The sequence below is a fragment of the Eublepharis macularius genome, chromosome 7 (assembly GCF_028583425.1).
Source record: "Eublepharis macularius isolate TG4126 chromosome 7, MPM_Emac_v1.0, whole genome shotgun sequence".
NCBI classification, from domain to species: Eukaryota; Metazoa; Chordata; class Lepidosauria; order Squamata; family Eublepharidae; genus Eublepharis; species Eublepharis macularius.
The window spans coordinates 134,637,124-134,661,082 of record NC_072796.1 but is presented as its reverse complement, the minus strand read 5'-3'; the positions used below and the strand labels follow the sequence as shown (position 1 = coordinate 134,661,082).

Below are 23,959 nucleotides of genomic sequence, written 5' to 3'. Positions count from 1 at the left end.
TAGATGGACTGGGGTCTTTTGGGGTAAGGGACTGTTTCTTAGAGGAACAGCACATGCATTAAATGGAGAAGGTCCCAAGATCAATGTCTGGTATCACCAGTTAAAGAAACTCAAGGATCAGGCGTGGGGAAAGACCTTTCCCAGAGACAGGAGAGCGGTTACCACTTAGTCTAAACAACACTGCTCTATTGGGGGAACCGGACTCAGCTGCATATTTTCACTCTCACAAAGCCAATACTATCTAAAATCAGCTGCCAAATGCTGAAATAGAATAACTGGGCACATTTTGCAGAATTTAAACCGAGAAGATGTCTTCTACAGCTTTCTTTAGGGCTGGAGATGTCAGTGGAAAAATGGCCATTCATGTGGTTAGATGACCTTGCCAGTATTTTTCATTTAAGAAACACACACTTTCTCTCTCTCACACACATGACCTAGCAAGGAAGTGGTCTGCAGTTACATCAAATTGTTTACTTTTAACATGGAGACGCCCCCCCCCTTTATCAGCTCGCTAACAAGGTCAGGCTCAATCCTGCTTCTTCCCAAAAGCCATTCATAATATAATGGATGTGTGTCTCTACCCTGACAGGCAGAGGACTCTCCAAGGTCCTCTCAGTAGTCTAATGTCAATAGGACATTTCCCTGTTATACCAACACCAAACTATATTCATTACAGCTATAAGCTGGCAAAGCAATTCATTTGGCCCTGAAGGTGGGTCCCCGAGTGTCTCTTCTGGAAAGCTTTATAGTCAAGAACCTGCAGCTCACAAATCTAAGAGCTAAGCTACAAGTGATGCCAGACACATGTTTTTTAATGTGTTGGGGATGCAATTTTACCTGGGAACCATAGTTGAAAACAATGCTATGACCCTATCGCAGGGAGGCAGGGGAGGAGAAGAGCTTTTCAAAGACAGCTGTGCAGGATCACTGGAGGAGAGGAACTTTGCCATTGTTTTCTTGCAATCTCAACAGACAGAGGAATACAGGATCCTGTCCCTAGCACAGGAAGACAGGGGAGGGAAAGAGCTGGTAGTTCATCTGTTCATTGAGATTGCAAGAAAACAATTGCAAAGTTCCTCTCCCCCAGTGATCCCACACAGCTGTCTATGAAAAGTTCTTCTCCTCTCCTGCCTCCTTGCACTAGGGACTAGAGATGGGCACAAACTGGAAAAAAACCGAACCATGCAGTTCATGTTTCATCAATTTTCACGAACCATGAACCACGAACTTTCATGAACCTGCCCCTGGTTCGTGAACTGGTTTGTTTGGTTCATGAAAACGTCACATACGGGTCAGAAAAACATCACTTCCGGGCCAGCAGAAGGTCACTTCCGGGCCAACCGAAGGTCTGCAGGAAGTCCATCCCCTGTTGCCTAGGAAACTGATTGATTGGCACCAGGCTGTCTTCAGTCACGAACCAAATGAACCAGCCTAAAAGTTTGTGGCAGTTCGTCAGAAATGGGATCTGATGAACCGCAGTTCGCGAACCACGAACGGGCCTGGTTTGTGCTTAATTGTGGTTCATATTTCGGTTCATGCCCATCTCTACTAGGGACATAATGCTGTTTTAAACTATGGTTCCCGGGCAAAATTGCATCCCTGATGTGTTAAAAAACACGCATCTGGTGTCAGTTGTCGCTTAGCCCTAAGAGGGAAATGGGAATGTGACCCGTTGTGCCAATTTAAACAGTGTTGAAATGCAACGACCTCTTCCCAGAGCTAACTAGTGCTCACAGAATTATCGATTTATTTACTTCATTTACTGTGTGCCTTTCTTACTGAGACTCATCTTTAGGGAAAGGATTCTGCCTCTATGTCCTGTTGTTGGCCGTCCATAGAAACTGGTTGGCCACTGTGTGAGACAGGATGCTGGAATAGATGGGCTCTGGTTTAGGGTTTCCAACTCCACTGTGTGAAATTCCTGGAGATTTTGAGGGTGGAGCCTGGGGAAGATGGGGTTTAGGAGGGGAGAACCTCAACATGGTGTAATGTCATACAGTCCACCCTCCAAGGGAGCCATTTTCTCAAGGGGACCTGATGTCTAGCGATCAATTGTAACTCTAGTGGATCTCCAGCCTCCACTAGGAGGTTGGCAACCCAGCACTTGTCTGATCCAGCAGAGCTCTTCTTATATTCTCATGTCGTGAAGATGGATCACACGATTTAAAACCATGAAATAATGACATTAAAAATAAAAAACATCAATGAATAAAATTGGACAAACATAAAACATAAAATAGAACCAGATTACAAATTTAGAACAGTGCAGGGAAAAATATAATGCATTCAGTATAGCAACATAATACAAACAAGTAATGCGACAAGACTGAATTGCCAAATTGGAGAACAACGCAATAAGCAGAAATGTAACATAGACAAGGAACAAAGGTTAGAAATCCAAAACATGTCACAGCTTAAACTCCACGTATTCTAGTCTGGTCATCATGAACTCTAGTTTCATACATATGGCCAGAATCAAACTGGAATTAATCCTGGATAATACTGCCCGGAGCCCTGTTTTGTGTTTTGTGTTATTGGAGCAACATGAAGAATGAATCGCAATATGCCATCCCCAGAGGAGGATGAATTCTTCCTTCCTAACACTGTGTTAGAACTGTTATCAATTTTAAAACTAGTGTTTCAGTTAGAGTTTTCTACCGGGAATTTATCTTTAGGGATTGCGGCTCTTAGCCCTCTTTTGTAACCCATACTAGTGACGCATATCAAGTTGGATCATTAATTTTAATTCCTACCCTTCAGATTTGGGTATGTTAAAAGCAAATTTGCTTCTCCCCCCCCCCCCCCCCGGCATGATTCCATCCCACGCTAGTAATGGAAATTGCACCAGGCATCCAAGAAAATAATTTAATGAACCCCCATGATAATAAATTCTCATTCAGAAACGAGATGATACCGTCCCTAGTGGATTGTAAATGTCTCCTGAACGTCAGGTTATTTGACTCTCCCCCCACTTCCACCAACCCCCCATCCCGCTTTGCTTTGCTTGGGCCAAAGGGCAGCAGGCAAAATCGCTTGCTTTAGAGTGACATATTCCGTTTTTCAAAAGGGGAATAATTATTCCTTAAGCTCGTGCTGTGCATTTGGAAGGTAACCTATGCAAAACACCTTAAGCACAACTCTAGCACACGGCACAGATGGTGGCTCTGAAAAGTTTGCAGGACAGTTATTTCCACCTAAACTAATCCTGAATAATGACAATTAGATTCGGTTGAGGTGGAAGCATAAATCGTGGGGAAAGAGGCACAGCAGGTCGCTCCCTCTGAGGGCCTTCATTAGCTGTCTTGTTCTATTAGCTGTGTCCCTTGCATCTAGATTTGAATTAATCACTGGAGGAGAAAAACTCTGAAGCAACCTTCTGGAGATGGTGTGTCATTGACTTCCCCTTCTCGTCCCACCCCCTCCTCCTTTCCCCGGTGCTTTGGGATTTCAAAAAAAATGTATATCATCTTTTCTTGGATCATGCCAGCTAACAAAAAAAGTATCATCATTAGACATCAGTTCAAGTAAAATCCACCCCAAACCAGAAACTAATACAACATTCTAAACTGGAGCTAGGGAAACCTTTATGCTGAACAAAAGCACTTTGACACTGAGGACCAAGCTCCAAGTGACAAATGACACTTGCCTGGCAAGTGAACAGACTCGCGTGCCTCCCTGTTCGCTTGCGCTCCACTTGATCAAGTGGAGCGCAAGTGAATGGCAAGTGAACAGGGAGGAATACACTTGAGTCTGTTCACTTGCCAGGCAAGCGTAATTCATCACTTGTAGCTTGGCTCTGAGGCCAAACTAAAAGTAATGAATGACACTTGAATGGCAAGTGGATTGAGTGGAGGGCAAGTGAACAGGGAGAAACACACTTGCCGTTCAAGTGTCATTCATCACTTGTAGCTTAGCCCTGAGAGAGCTCTGTCTTTTGGTGCTACACCTCTGAAGATGCCAGTCACAGCCACTGGCAAAACATCAGGAACTACAATTCCAAGATCACAGCCATACAGCCTGGAAAATCTACAACAACGAACAGCACTTTGCTTGGAATGTAGGACCAATTCTCCATGCAGTGGGTCAAGGGCAAAGCTCCTGTGCTGGTGGCAAAAGCCCTTGGGCTAAGCTATGCTCCCATTATATTTGTCTTAACCCTAACCCTTTCCCTCTCCCCTTTTGATGTCTCCACGCCAACATCTTTTCAGGTAGACGTTGAGAAGTTGTTGGGTTTTTTTGAAACATGGACCAAAATTATAGCCTGTTCTGTCCTGACCGAAAGAATATCAGCAGCCAAAATCAGAAGCTTAACCACCTTGTGGAATAGTCTATGTATATCCCTGTGAATGAAAATACTAATTTGCTCTTTCATCTACTGTTGTATGAAATAGGAAAAAGGAGATGAAGTTGTCTGGGGTCTGGGTCCCAGCCCCCAGACTTGCCAGGAGGGAGCAGTGGGAGGCAACTGGGAGGCAGTGGCCCTACCACCCCAGCCAGCAACCAGGTCCAGAACCTGCCCACTCCAGGGGGAAGAGGCGAAAGGCCCAAGCCTCAGAGGGCTGGAGGGAGCAGAGGGAGACCAGCCAGTCCCACCCTCCAGGGGGAAGAGAGGGGGCTAAGCAGGACAGAGGCAAAGGGCCAAGGCAGGGGGAACAGGGACCCAGCAACAGCCCAGACAGAGCCCGTACCTGCCAAGGACAAGAAGCAGCCACTGCAGCCCAGAGCCACACCCTGGCTAGAGGACAGCAGCCTGGCTCAAGAGGTGCTAGGAGCCAAGCCCCTCCAGGTGGAGCTGCCACAGGCATTCTGGGGGAGGAGATGGGCAGCCCCGCCCAGCAGCAATGAGCAGGCAGCCCAGAAGCTGGCCAGGGCAGCTCCTCGCGAGCAAGGCCAGGCATGCTCAGCAGCACAGAAGCCGGCTGGGGCAGCTCCTCGTGAGCAAGGCCAAGGAGACCTCAGCTGGGGATGGCTCGCACTCAACCCCACCCTGCCAGCAAGGCAAGGAAGCCAAGAAGGGATTAGTGGTAGGAGGGAAACACCTGAGGGAAGGCACAGCTGGGCCAAGTCAGGAGAGGGAACAAGCCTAGAAGGAGGGCGGGGTGGAGAAAGGAAGCCCTATATAAGGTGGCTAGGAAGAGCTCTGAGGTGGTGGGTGTGAGTAAGGAGCAGAGCAGAGCAGAGCAGAGCAGAGCAGAGCAGAGCAGAGCAGAGCAGAGCAGAGCAGAGCAGAGCAGAGCAGAGCAGAGCAGAGCAGAGCAGAGCAGAGCAGAGCAGAGCAGAGCAGAGCAGAGTAGAGTTCTGGGAGAAGGAGATGATGAAGGATGCAGAGGGTAAGCAGACCAGGTTGAGCAGGCCAGCGAGTGGACTGAGAGGGAGTCTGGATGATGTATACTGCCCCTCCTTCCACAGAGCAGGGTCCTGCAGTATCCCTGGTGCCCCTCTGAAATCAGGGCTGGCCCAGCTGGGGCCCTGCCCAGTGGTGGCAGCGACAAGCCCTGACAGAAGTCACCTTGCTGACCTTGTGTGTACCCTGGGGACTTCTGGATTTGACTACTGCAGTGCTTTATATGTATACCTCCCCTTGAAATCATCTCAGAACTTCCAGCCAGTTAAGAAATGAGGCAGCTAGGTCTATTATTGGTGTAAGCCACTGAGAGTCTACAACATCAATATAGAAAAGAGTCCAGTAGCACCTTTAAGACTAACCAACCTTACTATAGCATAAGCTTTTGAGAATCACAGTTCTCTTCATCAGATGAAGAGATGAATTGCATCTGACGAAGAGAACTGTGATTCTCGAAAGCTTATGCAACAGTAAAGTTGATTAGTCTTAAAGGTGCTACGGGACTCTTTTCTATTTTGCTACTACAGACTAACACGGCTAACTTTTCTGGATCTATGACCATCTTATACATTCATTCATTTACTCATACATCCATTCAAACAAACAGATCCTGTATTTGTCTCATGCAAGCCCCTCAACACGCACACACCCTTTAACAAAATAGTAAAGAGTCCAGTAGCACCTTTAAGACTAATGATGCATCTGACAAAGAGAGCTGTGGTTCTCGAAAGCTTATGCTACAGTAAAGTTGGTTAGTCTTAAAGGTGCTACTGGACTCTTTTCTATTTTGCTACTACAGACTAACACGGCTAAGTCCTCTGGATCTACAACATCAATGACACAGGAGCTCTGCTGGGCTGCTATTTGTTTCCAAGTCACATTCAAAGGGCTGGTTCTACAAAACCTGAGCCCCCTGTCTAGTAGAAGATTGTGGTGTGTATGTCAATTATGTCGAAGGTCTGATTGCTGTTGGTAATCTCCAGCTTTTATAGCAGTGGTCAAGCCATTGTGGAATATGTCCAAGAGTCACCTAGACCGTTTCCACGTGTCCTTATAAGGATGGCCCACTCACAGAACACTGTCTGCTTTCCCCCAGGATTGCAGATATCTCTGTTTGCAAAACAGTTGCAGTTTGTTTGGTTTCAAGTTTTCTGGACCCTTTTCTAGGGCTACACTTTCCCGCCATCTGAGAAAAGGTGCCCCCCCCCAATGGACACCAAACAGCCTGCAACCATTTTGCAAATGGAGACGTCTGCAATCCTGGAGAAAACCTGCCAGCATTTCCGTGGTCCGTCCCTGTAAGGACACGTGGAAATGACCTCAGTGCAGGCCATTTTAATGTAATGTAATGATAGCGCTTGAACCTGTGTCTTCTCTTGGTGCTGCTAGTATCTGATGCTTTGTTTGATATTTAGGGTAAGAAGGGAGAGCCTGGTCTCCCAGGACCAGATGGACTTCCTGGACTTCAAGTAAGTAACATGTAAATTCTTCCCATATGTTCATGTTCCTGCTTACCATATTTAAGGTCAGGAATCACAGTTCTCTTCATCAGATGCGTGGACGGTAAGAAGAATCTGACCAGTTTCTTCTTACCCTCCACGCATCTGACGAAGAGAACTGTGTTTCTCGAAAGCTTATGCTACAGTAAAGTTGGTTAGTCTTAAAGGTGCTAATGGATTCTTTTCGATTAAGGTCAGGAAGAAATTTACATCAGTTTTAACCTCCCACAGAACACCCCCACTTTTTTTATTCTTGAGGATCAACGGAACCCCAGGAACAAATGTTTGGGGCTCAAAAAACTACAATGAGGAGAGAGTGTGGGAAAGTTCCACAAACTGCTCAACTCCTAGATCTTGTGAATTACAAACTGCCTTCTTTTTTTGATCAAGATTCAAGTCCAGTAGCACTTTAAAGACCAACCAAGTTTTAGGGTATAATCTTCTTAGAGTCAAAGCTCCCTTTGTCTGATACGAAATCTTGACTCTGGAAAAGTTATGCACTGGAAATTTTGTTGATCTTTAAGGTGCTACTGGACTTGAATCTTGCTGTTCTACTGCAGACCAACATGGTTAGCCACCTGAAATTATTTTCCTTTTTCAGCTCACCTGTGGGGCTGTAGTTGAGTAGTGGGACACACTTTTGGCATGCAAAAAGTTTCAGTTACAGAAATATCAGACCAGAATGCTGGCAAGGTCTTTTCTGTGCCTGAAACCTTGGAGAGCAACTGCCTATTAGAGCAGACAGTATTAATAGGCACATAGTCCAACTTGGTTGAAGGTAGTTTCATGTGAAATCCATAAGGGACTCTTGAGGTTTGAACAATTCTTTTGAACTGCAATTCACTAGCAACATGAAGTATCCTTGGTGTGCATGATACTCTGGAAAGCTTTTTAAGAAAAAGGGGGCAGAACCTTGACACACACACACCCAAATTTTTTCAGTCTAAAATGTTTCATAGGATCCTGAAGTAACATTCAGGGTGAAATCTTTTCCTGTTTCTTTGTTTTAAGATAGATATTTATTCTAAAAGACCTCACTTTAAATCCAGCATCCCAAAATGCAATTTCTGGTTAACCTAACTTCTCAGGAGTTATCTTGTTAGTCGATTTTTCTACTGCCTGGTGATTAAAAAAAGATGCTGATGGAAGCATTCAATATTTTTTTGTTTTGGCTTTGGCATTACACTGCTGCCTAGCTTGCAAATCGGATGTGAATCCAACCCAAACACAGTCAGGGGATTGCTAATCGATTGGCCCTGAATTATTTTGTTAAGGAAAAACATACTGTCAATCCACCCTCATATTTACTCAACTTCAGCATAATGTTTTACATGTGGAAGATTACCAGTTTCTAGGGGGCAGAAAACTGTTTCTAAAAGTCTTTGCAGCTGAGTTTAAAGCGGAAAAAGTAATCAAAACTGGGGTAAGTCATCAAGCGAGGTTTCCTTAGAGGACTAGAACGGTAGCTAATTGTGTGATTTTGAATTTATTTTCTCTGATGTTTTGATCCCCAAATCCCTTTTAGTTCTTTTTTTCCCCCTATGAGACTCAAACCTGTGAATTTTCACTTTAACTTAGTTTTCTTACGCTGAATTTCTTCTGAAAACTGTATGTATGTTATTGTGCATTAATATTCAGCACAATATATTATGGTCTTTTCAATGAGACACTGAGGGCCAAGCTACACATGACGAATGACACTTGAACGGCAAGTGGATATAGTGGAGGGCAAGTGAACAGGGAGAAATACACTTGCTGTTCAAGTGTCATTCGTCATGTGTAGCTTGGCCCTCAGTTTGTTAGTTTTGCCATTGTCCTATACTCTTTTCATGTCCTATATTCTTTCATTCCTTGGACATCTTTCTGCCTTGCTGCAAATATTACACTTGCCGCCATCACCATGTATTTAAATAGTTCATTCTGTGTTTTTGTAATATTGATTGGTATATGGGAGCTTTTAGAACTGACATTGGCATGGGATTGACCCTCTGAGGGCCAAGCTACAAGTGACGAATGACACTTGAACGGCAAGTGGATTTAGTGGAGGGCAAGTGAACAGGGAGAAATACACTTGCTGTTCAAGTGTCATTCGTCATGTGTAGCTTGGCCCTGAGTTAAGATAGCAGAAGAGAAAAAAATTGAACAGCTATTCACAAGGAATAAGGCTAACTGCACCTGAGAATGACCAAAATATCCATTCGATGGGCTAGAAGTGCTTATCAGTCTTCATCTAGGCAGGAAAGGAAAAGTCCATCCTGCAAAATGAAACATGTATTCAAAAAGTCTATAATTAGACCAGGAAAAAAAAAACCTCACCAGTGTTGTCAATGTGATAACATCACTTCCAGGGACAACCCGGAAGCGATGGCAGTAGCTCTAGGACTTGTTGGAAACTTTATGGTCCCCCACCATATCACTGCTCCCAACCCTGTTGCCAGTTTCCAGGCTCAACCTGAAAACCCTAAAATGTACACTTGAAAATATAATCTGTAGCTGCCTTTGGTAACACATGTATCATGCAGATATATTAGTCCAAGATCCAACACTGGCTGGCGTGTGAACCTGATTGTGTTCCCTATAATGTGTTTAAAGGTCCTCTAAGGACAGTTGTTTTAACAACCTAGGGTCAAAACACATGAGACACATGGGCGTCGGATCCTGCAAGGATCCCTGGGAATTGTAGTTTAACAAAAAACAGCCGCTCGGTGTAAATCTCAGCTCAGCCGGGGAGAATCACAACTGAAGGGACTTTTTCTCTCTCACACACTCTCTTTCTCTGTTTCAAAAATCCTCCAGGAACTCATGGGGTGAGGGGATTGGGAACAATGTAAACAAGTGGCAGGAAAAAAAGCTGAGGTGTTTTGCAAGCAAGAGAGAAACCCAGTCCCTCACATTCTTCTCCTGGCAGGATCCTACTTCATCACCTCCCCTACCCTGTCTTTGAGCTCCTGAAGGAAAACCAGCCGATTGGATTTTTGAAAGAGAATCTTTGAAAGAGAATCTGCCCTATCAGGTGGCTGTTCTTTGGAAGAAAATCCACTTTGCTCTGTTTTCCTCCAGTTGCTTGGAGGGGGGAGGGGTAAGACTACCATTCCCCAGAAACTTTGTGGGACCAATCAGGTGCTTTTCACATGAAATTTGTCTCATGTGTTTCCTCTAGTTACAAACTATGCTGAGAGAATGCTTGATCGGATCCCCAGCTTGTAAATTTATTTCAAAACTCGCAGATCTGTAAATACAGATCAGGTTCTTGGGAGAGTGGAGCTGAACTCTCCTCCCTGATCTGTTTTCCCTAAAAAAGCCCCCAACTTGCTTTTAGTGTTGCCCTGCCAGGACCTAAACCACCCTTTGGGGAGAAGCAGCATCCAATGTCTATCTCCATCAGGGTTGCTAGTTCCCCCTATGTTCTTTTCTCAAAGAGTGATTCCGCACACGTTGGATAATGCACTTCCAATCCTCTTTATAGATCATTTGGAATGGATTTTTGTGTGTGCGGAACAAAAAATCCCCCTCAAACGATTAATAAAGTGCATTGAAAGTGCATTATCCAACGTGTGCGGAATCAGCTAAAGCGAGCCAAACAAAACTTACTATTAAATATTAATCATTGGGGATCTGTAATTTAGCTACCAAAAATAGGTCTGAGGATCAAGGTTGCCAGGCCCCACGGGGGGCGGAGCATCACCTGCCTCAATCTGGGGCTTCCCACCACCATTCAGCTGGCTTGTGGAGGGGAAAGAATGAGGAAACTGAAGGGACTTACTGGGCAGCATGGGTCCTTGTTAGCAACGTTATTACATCACAAGCAATGTGATTACATTACTTCCTGTGCACCCGGAAGTGATGTCATCACATTGCTGAATGAAGCGCAGGCCCAGCACAAGAGCAGTTCTGGTGGCCCCACTGACACGATGGCATAACTTCTGGGAACAACACAAGTGTGTCACCGGAGATGTCATTACATTGCCTGCAAGTATTCAGACACCCGGTAAGCCCCCCGCCCCTGAAAAAGAGAACTGTTAGACATCTTATCCTGGAGCATTGGTGGGAAGGAGATTTTTGAGAATATTATTTGGCATTTTCTTAAATATACCGTTTTTAAAATTCAGGACCTAGCACTGAAAAGGAACAAAAAAGGAATATTAAACCTTACCATGAGGCACGAAATCCGAAACTTGTAGCTTCTGATTAAGTTACAAGCGTAAACAAATAGTTCTTTGCTCCCTTGCTGAAAACTTGCGGTTCTCTCTGGAGGAATCTACTCTGCGCAAATCCAGCTACCCTCTGCATTCTTAATAGCCTCTGGGCAATTCAGAGCAATTTGGGCTTGTTTAGTTTCATAAAGAAAGCGATTTATTTTCTAAAATAATGTCGGCCTTTTACTCATGAACCTGCCTTGCTTAATAACCTGGGACTTGGCTCATTTGTGGTATTATAAAGCAAGCACTTAAGATGATTAAAAAGGCAGGCCAGCCAGCTGAATTGGGCCATCTCTCAGGAACGGCCAAGGATTTAGCATTTTGTTGTAATTTCCCTACTATTATATTAGTGTTCAAAGCCAGATTTGAGCACACAAAAGCGAGGATGCTTTCTATGGTTTCTCATAACGTAAGTACCCCAGCACCAAAAAAACCTGGTGCAGTTACCGCAAACCGTGGCTTCTATCATGCTTAAAACGCCTTCTCAGATATGTATTTTTTCCTTGTATCTGTTTTGTGGAGAGGCAAGATATACAGGAGGGAGAACAGAGGTGTCAACAAACCCCGCCTGTCTATGTCCAGCCCTGCCAATCTTAGGGCTTGCCAAGCATCTGCCTCTATCTATCACCTCCTCCTCTGCCTCCCTCACTACCAATTAAGCTTCTTCTCTAAAGTTTAGGAAACTGAGGGGTTTGAGGAAGACTTCTGCTCTGTAGGTCTCACAGGAAACTCCTTGTTTAATGGAGCTTATTGATATGAACATAGAAAGATGGCTTATATTGAGTCAGGGCCAAGCTACACATGACGAATGACACTTGAACAGCAAGTGGATTGAGTGGAGGGCAAGTGAACAGGGAGAAATACACTTGCTGTTCAAGTGTCATTCGTCATGTGTAGCTTGGCCCTCAGATCATAGGACCATCGAGCTCCATAGTGTCTTCTCTGGAAGGTCTTCATGGTCCTAAGCAGACCAAAGTCTTTCCCAGGGGATGCTACCAAGATTCTACAGCTGGACTGAATCTGGTACTTTGACATGCAAAGTTAGTGCTAATCCACTGAGCTGTGGTCTGTCCCCAATACTCCTCAATGCCCTTCTGAATCAGATGTGTATCTGATTCAGAAGGAAACCCCTCTTCATTCATCACCCTTATTCCCAGAATTGCTGAATTAATCAGCGAGGGCTAGGTCCACCTACATGGTCTCTCAGAACAACATTTTAGAGCGGTTCCTCCAGAGATTTACACCTGCTTGTAATTGCTCATCCTGTTCACTTTTAATGGAATTTACACGTTCGATATGGTATTTTTAGACACTTGGCATTTATCACCATACCTATACTGGTCATCTCACAACTCATTGGTTATATAGGGTTTGGTCTAGGGATACGTGGAACCCTTTTGAGAAATTTCCCCAGCTTTTAAAAAATTATATTAGCTTTTTTGAAAAATCTTTAGAAATTTCTTCTAAGCAGAAGCCTCCCACGAACATAAAATTCAGTAGCATCAAATGTGCTTCATTGGTTTCTTCAACAGTCCCCAACTCCAGTTCTAGTATCCAGTGTGGCAAGTGATGTCCACACAAGCAAGGTAGACTAGGGGGGCAAAATTCCTGGGAGCTGTGTGGCTCTAACCCCTCTGACAAAGCTGAAGTTGGTTCCCAGTTCCCAGTTCCTTATTCGCAGTTCCTAGTTCCTTATTCACAGAGCAAACCACAAATATTGGGGGAAGTTGAAAAGCTGTGTACCCCCAAATAAAGATTGTAGGAGCACATATCATACACCTCTGTATTCAGTGGACTCTCCCCTCTAAGTGGACATATACTGGGTCCTCCTACAAAACCCAGTTCTTGAGTTAACACCTTCAAAGTAGGGTAGGAGATACAAGCCCTCTATACCCCAAACTATCTTGGATGGCCCCAGATCACACAGCCCTGTGCTCACTAGACTGTCCCCTACAACCAGACAGGTGCTGGTGCCCATCCAAACACTGGTTCTGGAGCTAGGACCTCCTGTTTGGGCTGCCTCCCAGAAGCTGGTGTTGGGAACAGCTGTGAACCAGGAACTGAAATATGGAGGTGTGTGATATGTGTCCCTACAGTCTTTATTCTGGGGTACAGAGCTTTTCAACTTCCCTCAATATTTGTGTTTTGCTCTGCAAATAAGGAACTAGGAACTGCGAATAAGGAACTAGGAACCAACTTCAGCTTCGTACCCCTCCCTTTATTGAGGGGACAGGGAAATGTGTCCTTGGTCCAGTCACACTCTCTCAACTTAACTTACCTCACGAAGTTGTTGCATTATCCTGAGTTCTGCGGAGGAAGGGGGAGCATATGAAGGTGAATGCGGATAGTAAAAACGTATGGTGCATAGCAGGAGAACCAATTATTATTAGCCTACATTAACAGCAAGTCATATAGATCAGTTTTGTATGATGTTTGATTTGACCATTCTGCAGGGCCGGATCGATGCGGGAGCAGGGGGGGTAGTCTGCCCCCGGCACCGTCAAAGAGGGGGGCACAGCTGCCAGCCGCCGGAAGTGCGTGGGCGGCTGAGCAGAGGGCTGGGAGCCCACCCACACCATTTGCCTGCCCCGAGGGCAGGGGATGCACGGCAAGCCTGCAGTCCTATCAGCGGGGCAGGCGAATGGCATGGGCGACCTCCCAGCCACCCATGCTGCCACCGCCAGCTCCATGGCATGCTGGGACAGCTGGCTTGCCACACGGGCGGCGTGCTCCACCCTGCGTGATGATGTCACGGAAGTGATGTCATCATGCAGTGCCGGGAGCACACGCGTGCTGTGCGTATGTGGGGGGGGGGCTAGACTTGGGTTGCCCGGAGTGCCATCAACCTAGATCTGGCCCTACCATTCTGAATGGGTTCAAAGGGGCGGTCTGTGATGGCTTTTGGTAATCCTGCACCCACAAAACATAAGTTAATTAATAACCTTCATTATTATTTTCTCTGACTCCCAGGTAGATATATACCAAACTCTTCATGAAGTTTTGCTAACCTTATCAAAAATCTTTGGCTTCCTTGGACGGCCTTGGGTATTTTGGCTGAGAAAGCACCTTCTGCTTTGCTGCTCTTATATTAGTCCAAATTTGGTGACAACCCATATGCAGCCATTTTTCTTAATAGTGCTTGCATTGCAAGAATATCATATTTTCCACATCATTAAATGCAGCTATATTTTGTAACTGGGAATCTTCTTTGCCTCCTTTTTAATCCGATTTCCGATCACTTAGTACCCTCTACTGGCAAGATACTGGCTTGTTTTTAAAATTAAATAGCGTGTATGTAAGTACAGCTTGCAATTCTGTTCTGCTGATACCTTGTCTAAATTGGTTGGAGTTTAAAAAAAAAATCCCCCTTCCGTATCTGAAATAGCTACCAGAGTGAGCACAGAGGGGCCCTTCGCTTCCTTAGACAGTCTTATTTCTGAGGGCATTCATAGAATCATAGATTCATAGAGCTGGAAGGGGTGTCGCAGACCGTCTCGTGCAACCCCCTGCCTAATGCAGGGACAGCATCCCTGACAAGTACTCATCCAGCCACTCCTTGAAGACTGCCAATGAGGGGCAGCCCAACACATCCCTCGGCAGCCACTTCTATTCAGTGGAGGGTGAACTACTTGAGGAAGATTCGGTTGCATTTTTAACTCTTGAAGTACATAACCTGGAAATCTAGTTGGTCTCTGAGGTGCTATTGGACTGAAATTCTAAGTAACTCGCTCTTTCTACATCTGTTCACAGGGTCAGACGGGACCCCCTGGAGTTGCCGGCCCCCCTGGACCCGCAGGGCCTCCCGTAAGTACTTTCTTTTCTTTTCCACCATCTTGGCTCTCATGTACCTGGGGGCACTAGAGCTCTCTCTCTACACACAATACATGCAGAGGTTGCCACTGATGAAGTTTTGTTAAGAAATTAAATGATAAAGTTTTTCAAGCTTAACACTTTCCAAGAACTACAAATTTGATAGAAAAATGGTTTCCATTCCTTGAATACCTTGAAATTGACAGCTCCCAGCCAGGCCTAAAACTTTTTCATATGTCCGTGAGTGTGTAAGTTATCTTCATGCTCTAGCTATATATTGTTATAATAAATATTGTTATATAGTGTTTAGGCAAACCACATCAATTTTCTCATCCTGCAGCATCCCAGCAATGCATGCAACCTTGTTCCTAAGTTCCTAACCGATCCGGTATTGCATCATATTAGTGTAGCGGGGGGGGGGGGGTGTTAGAAGTGACCCCATTGTCAGTAGGTCGAATCCTAGAGAGGTTGGATAGGCAGTGAGCATTACTGCTTGGTGCTGGGTGCCTTTGGTAAATCCTACTCCCATATTGACCAGCTCCCAACTGTACTTGAATAGGAAATTTGCCATCTCATTTTAGGTCTTCCTCTTTTCCTACTGCCTTCAACTTTCCTTAGCATTATTGAATTTTCCAGAGAGTCTTGTCTTCGCATGATGTGACCAAAGTAAGATGTGGCAGCTACAATAGCCTTGAACTACAAAAGAAAAAGCTCAGATTTCTCTGTTTGCTTTTTGTTCTAGGGGCTACCTGGAGAAATTGGCAGAAATGGCCAGCCCGGGCCACCAGTAAGTGCACCAATGAACACTTTCGTTTCTGCAAGATATGTTGAAAACCTAAACATGTTTGACTTCTGGGATTATACATCTATAATTAAAGCATGTGGGTCTATAAATCTAAATAAATAAGCCCCTAAGAAAAAGATTGTTCTGTGCTGTTTGTTTAATGATAACATCATAGATGTAATTTGATTTCAATTACAGATGGATGATATACCTATCTAGAAATATTGGAAAATGTATACCAGATTGTAATATCAATGAAGAGTTGTGTGTGAGTGCAATTACCATGTGAAAGGATCCATTGGCCTGCTGTATAAATTTACATCACACCACACAATATCTGAGATAACAACATCTGGGTGCACCCTTCTATGCTCAGATAAACTACAGACTCACCAAGGTTGATTTCAGAGAGAGGACTCTATGGCATTGTACTACACTGAGTCCCCCTCTTCACTAAACCATACCCTCCCCAAGCTTCAACCCCCACCCCCAAATCTCCAGGAATTTCCCAACTCAGAGTTGGCAACTCTACAACATTTCTTGGATGGCTGTTTCTGCCATCAATCTACACATGGGGGGAGGAGCTTAGCCTCGCCCTCCTCCTTCTTCAGAATCAAGACTGTTTTCAGTTCCTTTGCCCTACAGATATGAAGTTGGATCTCCCTGAGCCTCGTCTGCATTTATAATGCCTTACAAAATGAAATCCTGCCCTCAAGTCATAGATGAGTTATTTCATGGCAAGAGGCTATCAGAGAGGACTTGCCATTGCCTGCCCCTGCAGCCCTGGTCTTCATTGGAGGTCTCCCATCCATTTACTAACCAAGGCCGACCCTGCTTAGCTTTTGAGATCTGATGAAATCTGGCTCTCCTGGACTATCTGTGTCAGGGCACAACACTTTACAACAGAGGATTAATTTTGCTCAGCTTGAAGACCATTTTCTATAGCACCACTGACATCTAGCGGCCATTTCTGATACTGCTCAATTGAATCAAAAGTAATATCTTTGATTTTCTTCCCCCATGTGAGTCAACACATGTTGCTTCTTCTTTTGACTATTTCTTAAGGGTGTGAGACTGGGATTCATTTATTTATTTATTATATTTTTAACCCACCCTCCCCACAAGCGGGCTCAGGGCGAGGTACAACATTGATTAAAATACAACATAAAAACAATAATAAAACAGTAATCACAGCATTAAAAAAGCAATCAATTAAACCATTCCAAGATGGAGTGCATTTATCTGTGTTTACTCCTCCTCCTATTTTGTTTCAGGTACTAAGGGAAGTTCAAGTACTCACAGGACAAAATCTGAGTTCAACCTTTAGTGCTTTCAGAGTATAGACAAGTTTTGTCATGCTATGACACATATACAAATCTCCAGGTAAACTTGCACACACGTGGAGCGTTCCTCAACAATGAAGAACATCCTCTGCAGGTGTCAATTGCTGTGTGTGTATTCAAGGTCACTTTAAGTGCCCCGCATAATTCTTTTGATATGGACAATTTATACCGTCTTGTATAAAATAGATCTCTGAATATCTATGTCCAATAATAGGTTTCTCCCCTCCTTTTATTTAGGGTATACCTGGAAAATCTGGCCTGGATGGTTTACCTGGACTTCCTGGCTCAAAAGTAAGTATTGTATCATTTTTGGAAAATAATTTAATTTTTTGTTGTTAAACTAAATTCGTTGAACTAAGATCATGGAAGCATCGTGGCTATGATTGCCTAGTCAAAACACTGAAAATGACCTTAAGAATCATGTGGAGCATATTAGATTTTAGTATTTAGTAGTTAAATGTTCATCTTTCTAACCTTCATCATACTAAAAGGAGAAAAATCCCAGAATACATAGGCAGTTGAGACTCAGGGGTTAGAACTAGAGGAAGATTCAACATAGGATTGCCAGGTCTGGCAACCAGTAGCAGACCAGAGGGGAGAGGGACTTGAGGGGGCATTGGGTGATGGTGTGATGTCATTTACAGGAAAACCCAGAAGTGATGTCAGGCCTCTCTAGGAATTGGCTGAAACTGTGTGGTAAAGCCATAGAGTTTTTGGTGATTCCTAGAGAGGATTGGTGTCGTTTCTTGGTAAACCCAAAAGCAATGCCAGTCCTTTCTAGGAATCACTGAAATTTCTATGGTAAAACCAGTTTCACTTATTTCTGGGTTTTCCCAAAAGGAACATCAGCTGATAGCCTGTTCTAAACATCAGTTAGGGGGCAGGAATCCCCCACCCCAACAGGAGGGCTGGCAATCCTATTTCAACATGACTTCTAGCAATCAGCGGTGGCAACTTTACAACCACAGAATGTCACCAAAATGGTATACAATAACAGAAAATATAAATCAATGAATAAACTATACACAAGAAACAAATCCAAGGTAGATTTGTTCCAGCAAATGTGTATTCTAAAATGTCTTATTTTATCGAGTTTTGTCATTGGTTAATTATGTCATTGCCTCAAAATAATATAGAATTTTATTGTATCATTTACGTGTCTGGTAACCATCACTTATGTTCTCCACAGGGAGAAAAAGGAGACAGGGGAGATGAAGGGTTCCCTGGGAAAATAGGCCCCAAGGTAAGAAGCTAAAATTCACACAGGTAACAAATCCATCAATAAACAGCTCCATGTCCTGCCTGTAGGTCTTTCGGAGGCATCTTGTTGTAAAGTAGAGTAAAAGTGTGCTTTTTCTGGCCTCCTCCTTGGGAGAAACTGACCAGACCCAGTGACTGTCAACTCTTCTGTAGACAGCCATTTCAAGGAGAAGCTCCAATTATTTTTATACAGCCCACCTAAAGCAGATGAAACATAACCAGTAACAGATGGTGCTGCCCAGTTTTGCTAATTTGCAACTTGAAATAAAGTTCTGCCGCGCCCTTTCGACTCAGAAATACAACAAGGAGTGCTGAGCTGACCCTTACCCAAGACCTGTTCTGCTCATGACTGAATGTGATCACTTTCTGATCTGTATTTGTACCTGAAATCTGTGCGCTGGGAGGTGAAAGCTTGTCTTTCTGGTGACAACCTTAATTCACCAAACCGGGAGGATTCATAGGGAGAAACTTTGAGGCAGTTGGGTACACACTTACCTCAGAGTAAGTCCCGTTCAACACTATAGGGCTGACTTCCAAGGAAAAAATGTATAGGATCAGACTGAACTAAGTAGGAGGAAAGAAAGAAGGATTCTGAGGTGCTTGAATGTCATCAAAACAATCTATTACTGATTTATCTGAAGAAAGCTTAGACTCAGGGCTCATTTTGAGGGGAACGCACAGGAATGCAGTTCCGGCAGTCCCCCAAAGAGGTCACATGTCAGGTGGCCCTGCCCACCTGAGTCTCGGCCATTTTGGGCCTGTTTCGGCCCGGATCAGGCCTCTGACGGGTGGTGGATCACTCTCCTACTCAGCAGTGGCCTGATCCTGACCATTTTGGGCCCCTTTTTGCCTATTTTCAGCCCCTTTTTGCCATTTTGGGCCCAATTTCGGCCCTGAATGGCCAGGATTGGATCCAAAACAGCCAGGATAGGTGATGTCAGGGGTGTGTGGCATATGCAAATCAGTTATGCTAATAGCACACTTCCGGTGATGGCAAGGGGCGTGGCATATGATAATGAGTTATGCTAATGAGTTCCTCCAGCTCTTTTTCTGCCCAATGACCCCTGCTTAGACTGTTTATTTTATTGATTGAAAACATTTCTGTACTGCCTTTCCATCCGCATAGGGGTCCATAAGGTGGCGAAGATCAGAACATTACAACTTTTCAACATTAAATAATGTTTAAAATAAAGTATAGATAGAACAATTCAATAAAAACATATAAACACACATAATACCAAAACCAGAGAGGAGGCCAATCAAAGTCACAGGGGGTATGCCGAACAAAACAAAAGAAGCCTTCACCACTTTGGGAAGACAAAAACAGAGGGATACAGTTGTTCCAACTTCAAGGACTGCTGGGGGAAGTTTAACCACCTCTATCAGTAAACATTTTTTAACTCCTTCCCGACATGTCTCGCTGACAATCGCCATTCCCAAGTGGTTTCCGTTCCCATTGCTTAACCAAGTATTAAGGGCCCTTCCAAAAACTAATATTTTCAGACAATCATGTCTCATGGAAGAAATTAAGGGAGGTAATCTGGTCCTCCTCAAGCAAAATGGGCACCCTTGTATCATTTTATTTTGTATTCCCAGGGTGAATCAGGTGAACCTGGCCTACCTGGTAGAGTTGGCGAGACGGTAAGTAGACAGAACAGTCTGTGTGAAATGACTCCAGGGCAAAGCAGGAGCAAGGTTAGAATAGCCTCAAGGAGAGTTCAGGTTCCGCCTTCCGCCTGCAGCATTTATGATCAGAAAGAACTGAAGTTAGGCATTTACAGAAGTGAGAAACCTTCTGACCCCTGTTACTGTTTATTTTAAAGACGCATATCTTGCCTTTGGTCCCCAAAGTGGTTTGCATAGAACAGATTAAACACAAGGATAAAATCCTGTTTGGAACCCCTTCGAGGTCCAGCCAGCTGCAAAGGCCAAAGTGTCCTTCTTCACCGATATGCATTCTCTGGGCCAGGAGAATGTTCTTCCTTGCCACGGCCCCTGTAGCTGCTGCTTCTCAGGATGGTAGCCAGGGCCAAAGAGGATGGTGTTTTTCTTGGGAGGGAAGAGAGGAGGGGGTCACCTCCCATTGCAAAGGCCAGACAATCTGTCCCCTCACATATGCAATCCTGGAGTATCTGGCTTCTGAAGGAATAAAATACCAAAAGGGCGAAGGCATCTGATAGGTTTGGTGGTTCAACCACATTGAATTCATAGAGTATCCCCCCTCCCACTTGAACCATCAACATTAAATGATAAAAAGTAAGACTTGGTTAAAAATAACAGTCTGGAATGTTCTGAGCTGGTTCTACTCTGGATTTAGGGTGAAGCGGGCCTTCCAGGTCCATCCGGTTTACCAGGAGTGAGAGGAGAAAAGGGAGACCAGGTGAGTCATCAAGAGGTGTTTCCTAGCTGGGCTTCAGCCTTGAAGGAAAGGAGATTCCCCTGTGATGGGGTTGATAGAGGTTGTGGGTTATGGCTGTAGCTTAGTGGTAGAGCATCTGCTTGGCATGAAGAAGGTCCCAGGTTCAATCCCCAACATCTCCCATTGAAAGGACCAGGCAGTAGTTGATGTGGAAGACCTTTACCGGAGATCCCGGAGAGCTACTGCCAGTCTGAGTAGACCTTGATGGACCAAGGACCTGATTCAGTATATGGCAGCTTCATGTGTTCATGATTTGAGGAGCTTCAGCTTTTCCCTACGAACAGTAAGAAGGGGGGGTTGGTTCGTGTTAATTGTTCTTAGGCATCAGGCCTTTGGTTGAACGGTCAATATTGCAACTGAACATCCAGAACGGCTTAACGCCACATCAGACCACTTGTCACGGGCTGGGCTAGCCCAAGCAGGGTGGTTCAAGTCCAAACCTTAAGGCCAAAGTCAAAGGGGAGTTCCAAGAGCGAAAGCCAAGTCAAACCGGTGGTCAGAGCACAAGATAAAGCCAGGAGTGAGTCCAGAGTCCAAGAGCGAGGTCAGGCACAGTCCGAGGTCAGTCACCGATAGCGTCAGGTCCAAAAGCAGGCACGGGCAAGGTTCACGAAACATGGAGTGGTTGCAGGTCATAGACACATTGCTTCCATGCCCAGCAGTTCCTCCAGACTGGCTCTTACAGCCAGGCGTGGTTTTCAGCCAGCTGCTGGGGCTCCATCCTGCCACTACTCATCATCACTCTCCAGCAGCTGGCGTTGGCTCAAGAGGCGAGCACTGCGCCGTCTCTCCTGCAGTTCCAGTCTCTGGTGCTGCCTGTGGCGTTCCTTGGGCATGGGTGAACCTGGGGGGGGGGGTGGAGGCTCTTGGCTGCGCTGCACCTGTAGAAGTCCCTGGCTGAGCTTCCCCTGTGGTATTGGAGCTAGAGGGTGCTGGTGTCTCAGCTGCTGGCCGCAAGCTCTGATCAGCCAGCAGCTGTTGCTCCTGATTGCCGGCTTCTGCTGAATCAGGGCTAGGGCTGGCTACACAGGGCTCCTCTCCCCCAGAGGAGACCTCACTCTCAGACTGGGCCACGACACCATTGGTCCATCTAGCTCAGCATTGTCCGCTTATTGGCTAAGACAATAGCCAAGATTGCCAAGGCTGTCCCAGAGTCTCTGGCAGAGAAGGGTCTTTCCTTATGTCTAGTACTAGAAATGGGGATGGGTTGAATCCTGCAACCTTCTTGCAGAACTTTGCTTCTGAACTGGAGTCGCCAGCTGAGGACAGAAGCAATAGCGGTGCCCTTGGACATGAATAGTGCGGTAGCCGGAATGGTGTAACCATTACCTGTCTTTGTGCTGTCCCTTAACAGGGTGAAAAAGGAAGAGCTGGGCTCCCTGGCTTTAAAGGTGAACGAGGAGAAAAGGTGAGCTTGATAAAGAATCCCAGGGCCTCCTGGACACAAAGAAAATAGCAGAATTTGAGTCCACTGACACCTTAGAAACCAACAAGATTTTCAGGGCATAAGCTTTCAAGAGTCTAAGCTCCCATATCTGAAGAAGGGAGCTTTGACTCTCAAAAGCTTATGCCCTGAAAATCTTGTCGGTCTCTAAATTTCCACTGGACTCAAATCCTACTCTTCGGCAGACCAATGTTGCTATCTACGTGGAAGAAAATAGTATCTGTAGCCAGACCTATGCACCTTTCGTAGTTTTATTTATTGAACATCCTGCCTTTTGTAGGCCCACAAGGCTAAACATGAAATAATCACCACTGTAATGTACGTTATTTAATAGCCTCTGGTTATTTAATAACCCCTGAAACAAAACAGGAATTTTGAACTTCTTCAGCAATTGTTTAACTGCAAAAGCGAAATAGCGGGACCCAAAATATGAATTGATAATGGAATGGAACTTGCCTTCCTCCCTTTTTCCACCTCACTGAGCTCCCCTGAATGTTTGTTTATGAAAAGAGAAAAATTAGTGAATGAATTGGACAGTTTTTACTAAAGGTTGCGGTTTTTATTGCTGTTTCGTGATTCGGTTGTGATGCCCCCGGTGTAGACCATTTTCCATCACAGTCAGGCGCTTTGGATTTCAGCCTGAGCTAGAAGAAAGGACCCTGCACTGATGCTCCATGGCTCACGGTGCACACCATCCGTTCCCCACCACCCTTTCTTCATGCAGTCATGGGCCAGGGCATAGAATCCCTATGGAGAAATTCAGCAATGGTAGGCAAATACCTGTAACAACTTCAGTGTTTTCTTTAAGGCCGATGAGTATCTTATAAGACGAGCTAGTTGAGGTCTCTTGTATCCCACAGGTAGGGTTGCTGTGCTGTCTTTGATGTCAGCGTTAACTCTCATCTGCTTTTTTAGGGTGATGTTGGCCCGGTTGGTCCCCCAGGATTACCAGGAACAGTAAGTATCATTGTGTTGAGTGGCAATGAAGGGGGGACAGAAAATACGCCAAGTAAATGAATATGGTGGGGTGCCGTACTAGCAGCCCTACTTTGAAACAGCCAAGAGGTCTTTTCAGGTAACCTTCTCAGGAGGATAAGGGGGCAGGGTTGTGGTGATATGTTCCTCCCCATTTACCTCCCTTCCTTATTCTGTGCTATGATATTGAATCATACAATCAGATAAAAAGAGGACAATTCATCGATTAAGATCCATTTGTTGCCATCATAATATCATTTGTAAATGTTGCTCTTTTTCCTTTATTCCCTTTCTAGACATCTGTGTTTACACCGCATCCGAGTGCTCCTGTAAGTGTGAATTTTAAAAATATTTTATTTTTTGCAAAATATTTTATTTTTTGCAAAAATTTTTACAAAAGTGAATATTTTATCATCACAAAACATTAGAAATACATACTTGGGGTGGATCCTATCCCATTCCTACCACTCCACTGAACAATGATTATTCATTCATTTATAGAAGACTCCTTAGACTAGAGGAAGACCTCAAACCTGAGAAAAAGAAAATTGAATATTTTAATAAATTATTATTCATTCATTTATTAAAATATTTAATTTTCTTTTTCTCAAGTTTGAGGTCTTCCTCTAGTCTAAGGAGTCTTCTCCTAACACAAATGGCTGTTCTGTTGGAGGAAGAGCCACTGAGTTGGAGGAAGGCTACTTAGAGGATGGCTGGATCCAACCCATGGTCTAATCCTATCCATGCCATTGCAAACGTTGACCGTTTCTCAGTAAACTTATCATATTGTACATTAACATCTTCTAGGCTTCTGCGATGTCACATAAATGTGGGCATAATGCTGTCCTCCAAATTCTCAAAATCCAATCATTTATAGGAGGT

General features: G+C 44.6%; 1 protein-coding gene across 1 annotated transcript in view; it reads left to right on the top strand.

Annotated features, from left to right (window-relative positions):
* COL22A1 (collagen type XXII alpha 1 chain) overlaps nucleotides 1-23,959 on the top strand; it is a 264,138-nt gene that overhangs the window by 160,033 nt on the left and 80,146 nt on the right. Inside the window, exons 24-33 of the mRNA XM_054984332.1 lie at nucleotides 6,760-6,813; nucleotides 14,793-14,846; nucleotides 15,595-15,639; nucleotides 17,217-17,270; nucleotides 18,169-18,222; nucleotides 19,836-19,880; nucleotides 20,557-20,619; nucleotides 22,013-22,066; nucleotides 23,018-23,059; nucleotides 23,374-23,406. Coding sequence (XP_054840307.1) covers nucleotides 6,760-6,813; nucleotides 14,793-14,846; nucleotides 15,595-15,639; nucleotides 17,217-17,270; nucleotides 18,169-18,222; nucleotides 19,836-19,880; nucleotides 20,557-20,619; nucleotides 22,013-22,066; nucleotides 23,018-23,059; nucleotides 23,374-23,406 — 498 coding nt within the window. The remainder of the gene's footprint in view (nucleotides 1-6,759; nucleotides 6,814-14,792; nucleotides 14,847-15,594; nucleotides 15,640-17,216; nucleotides 17,271-18,168; nucleotides 18,223-19,835; nucleotides 19,881-20,556; nucleotides 20,620-22,012; nucleotides 22,067-23,017; nucleotides 23,060-23,373; nucleotides 23,407-23,959) is intronic.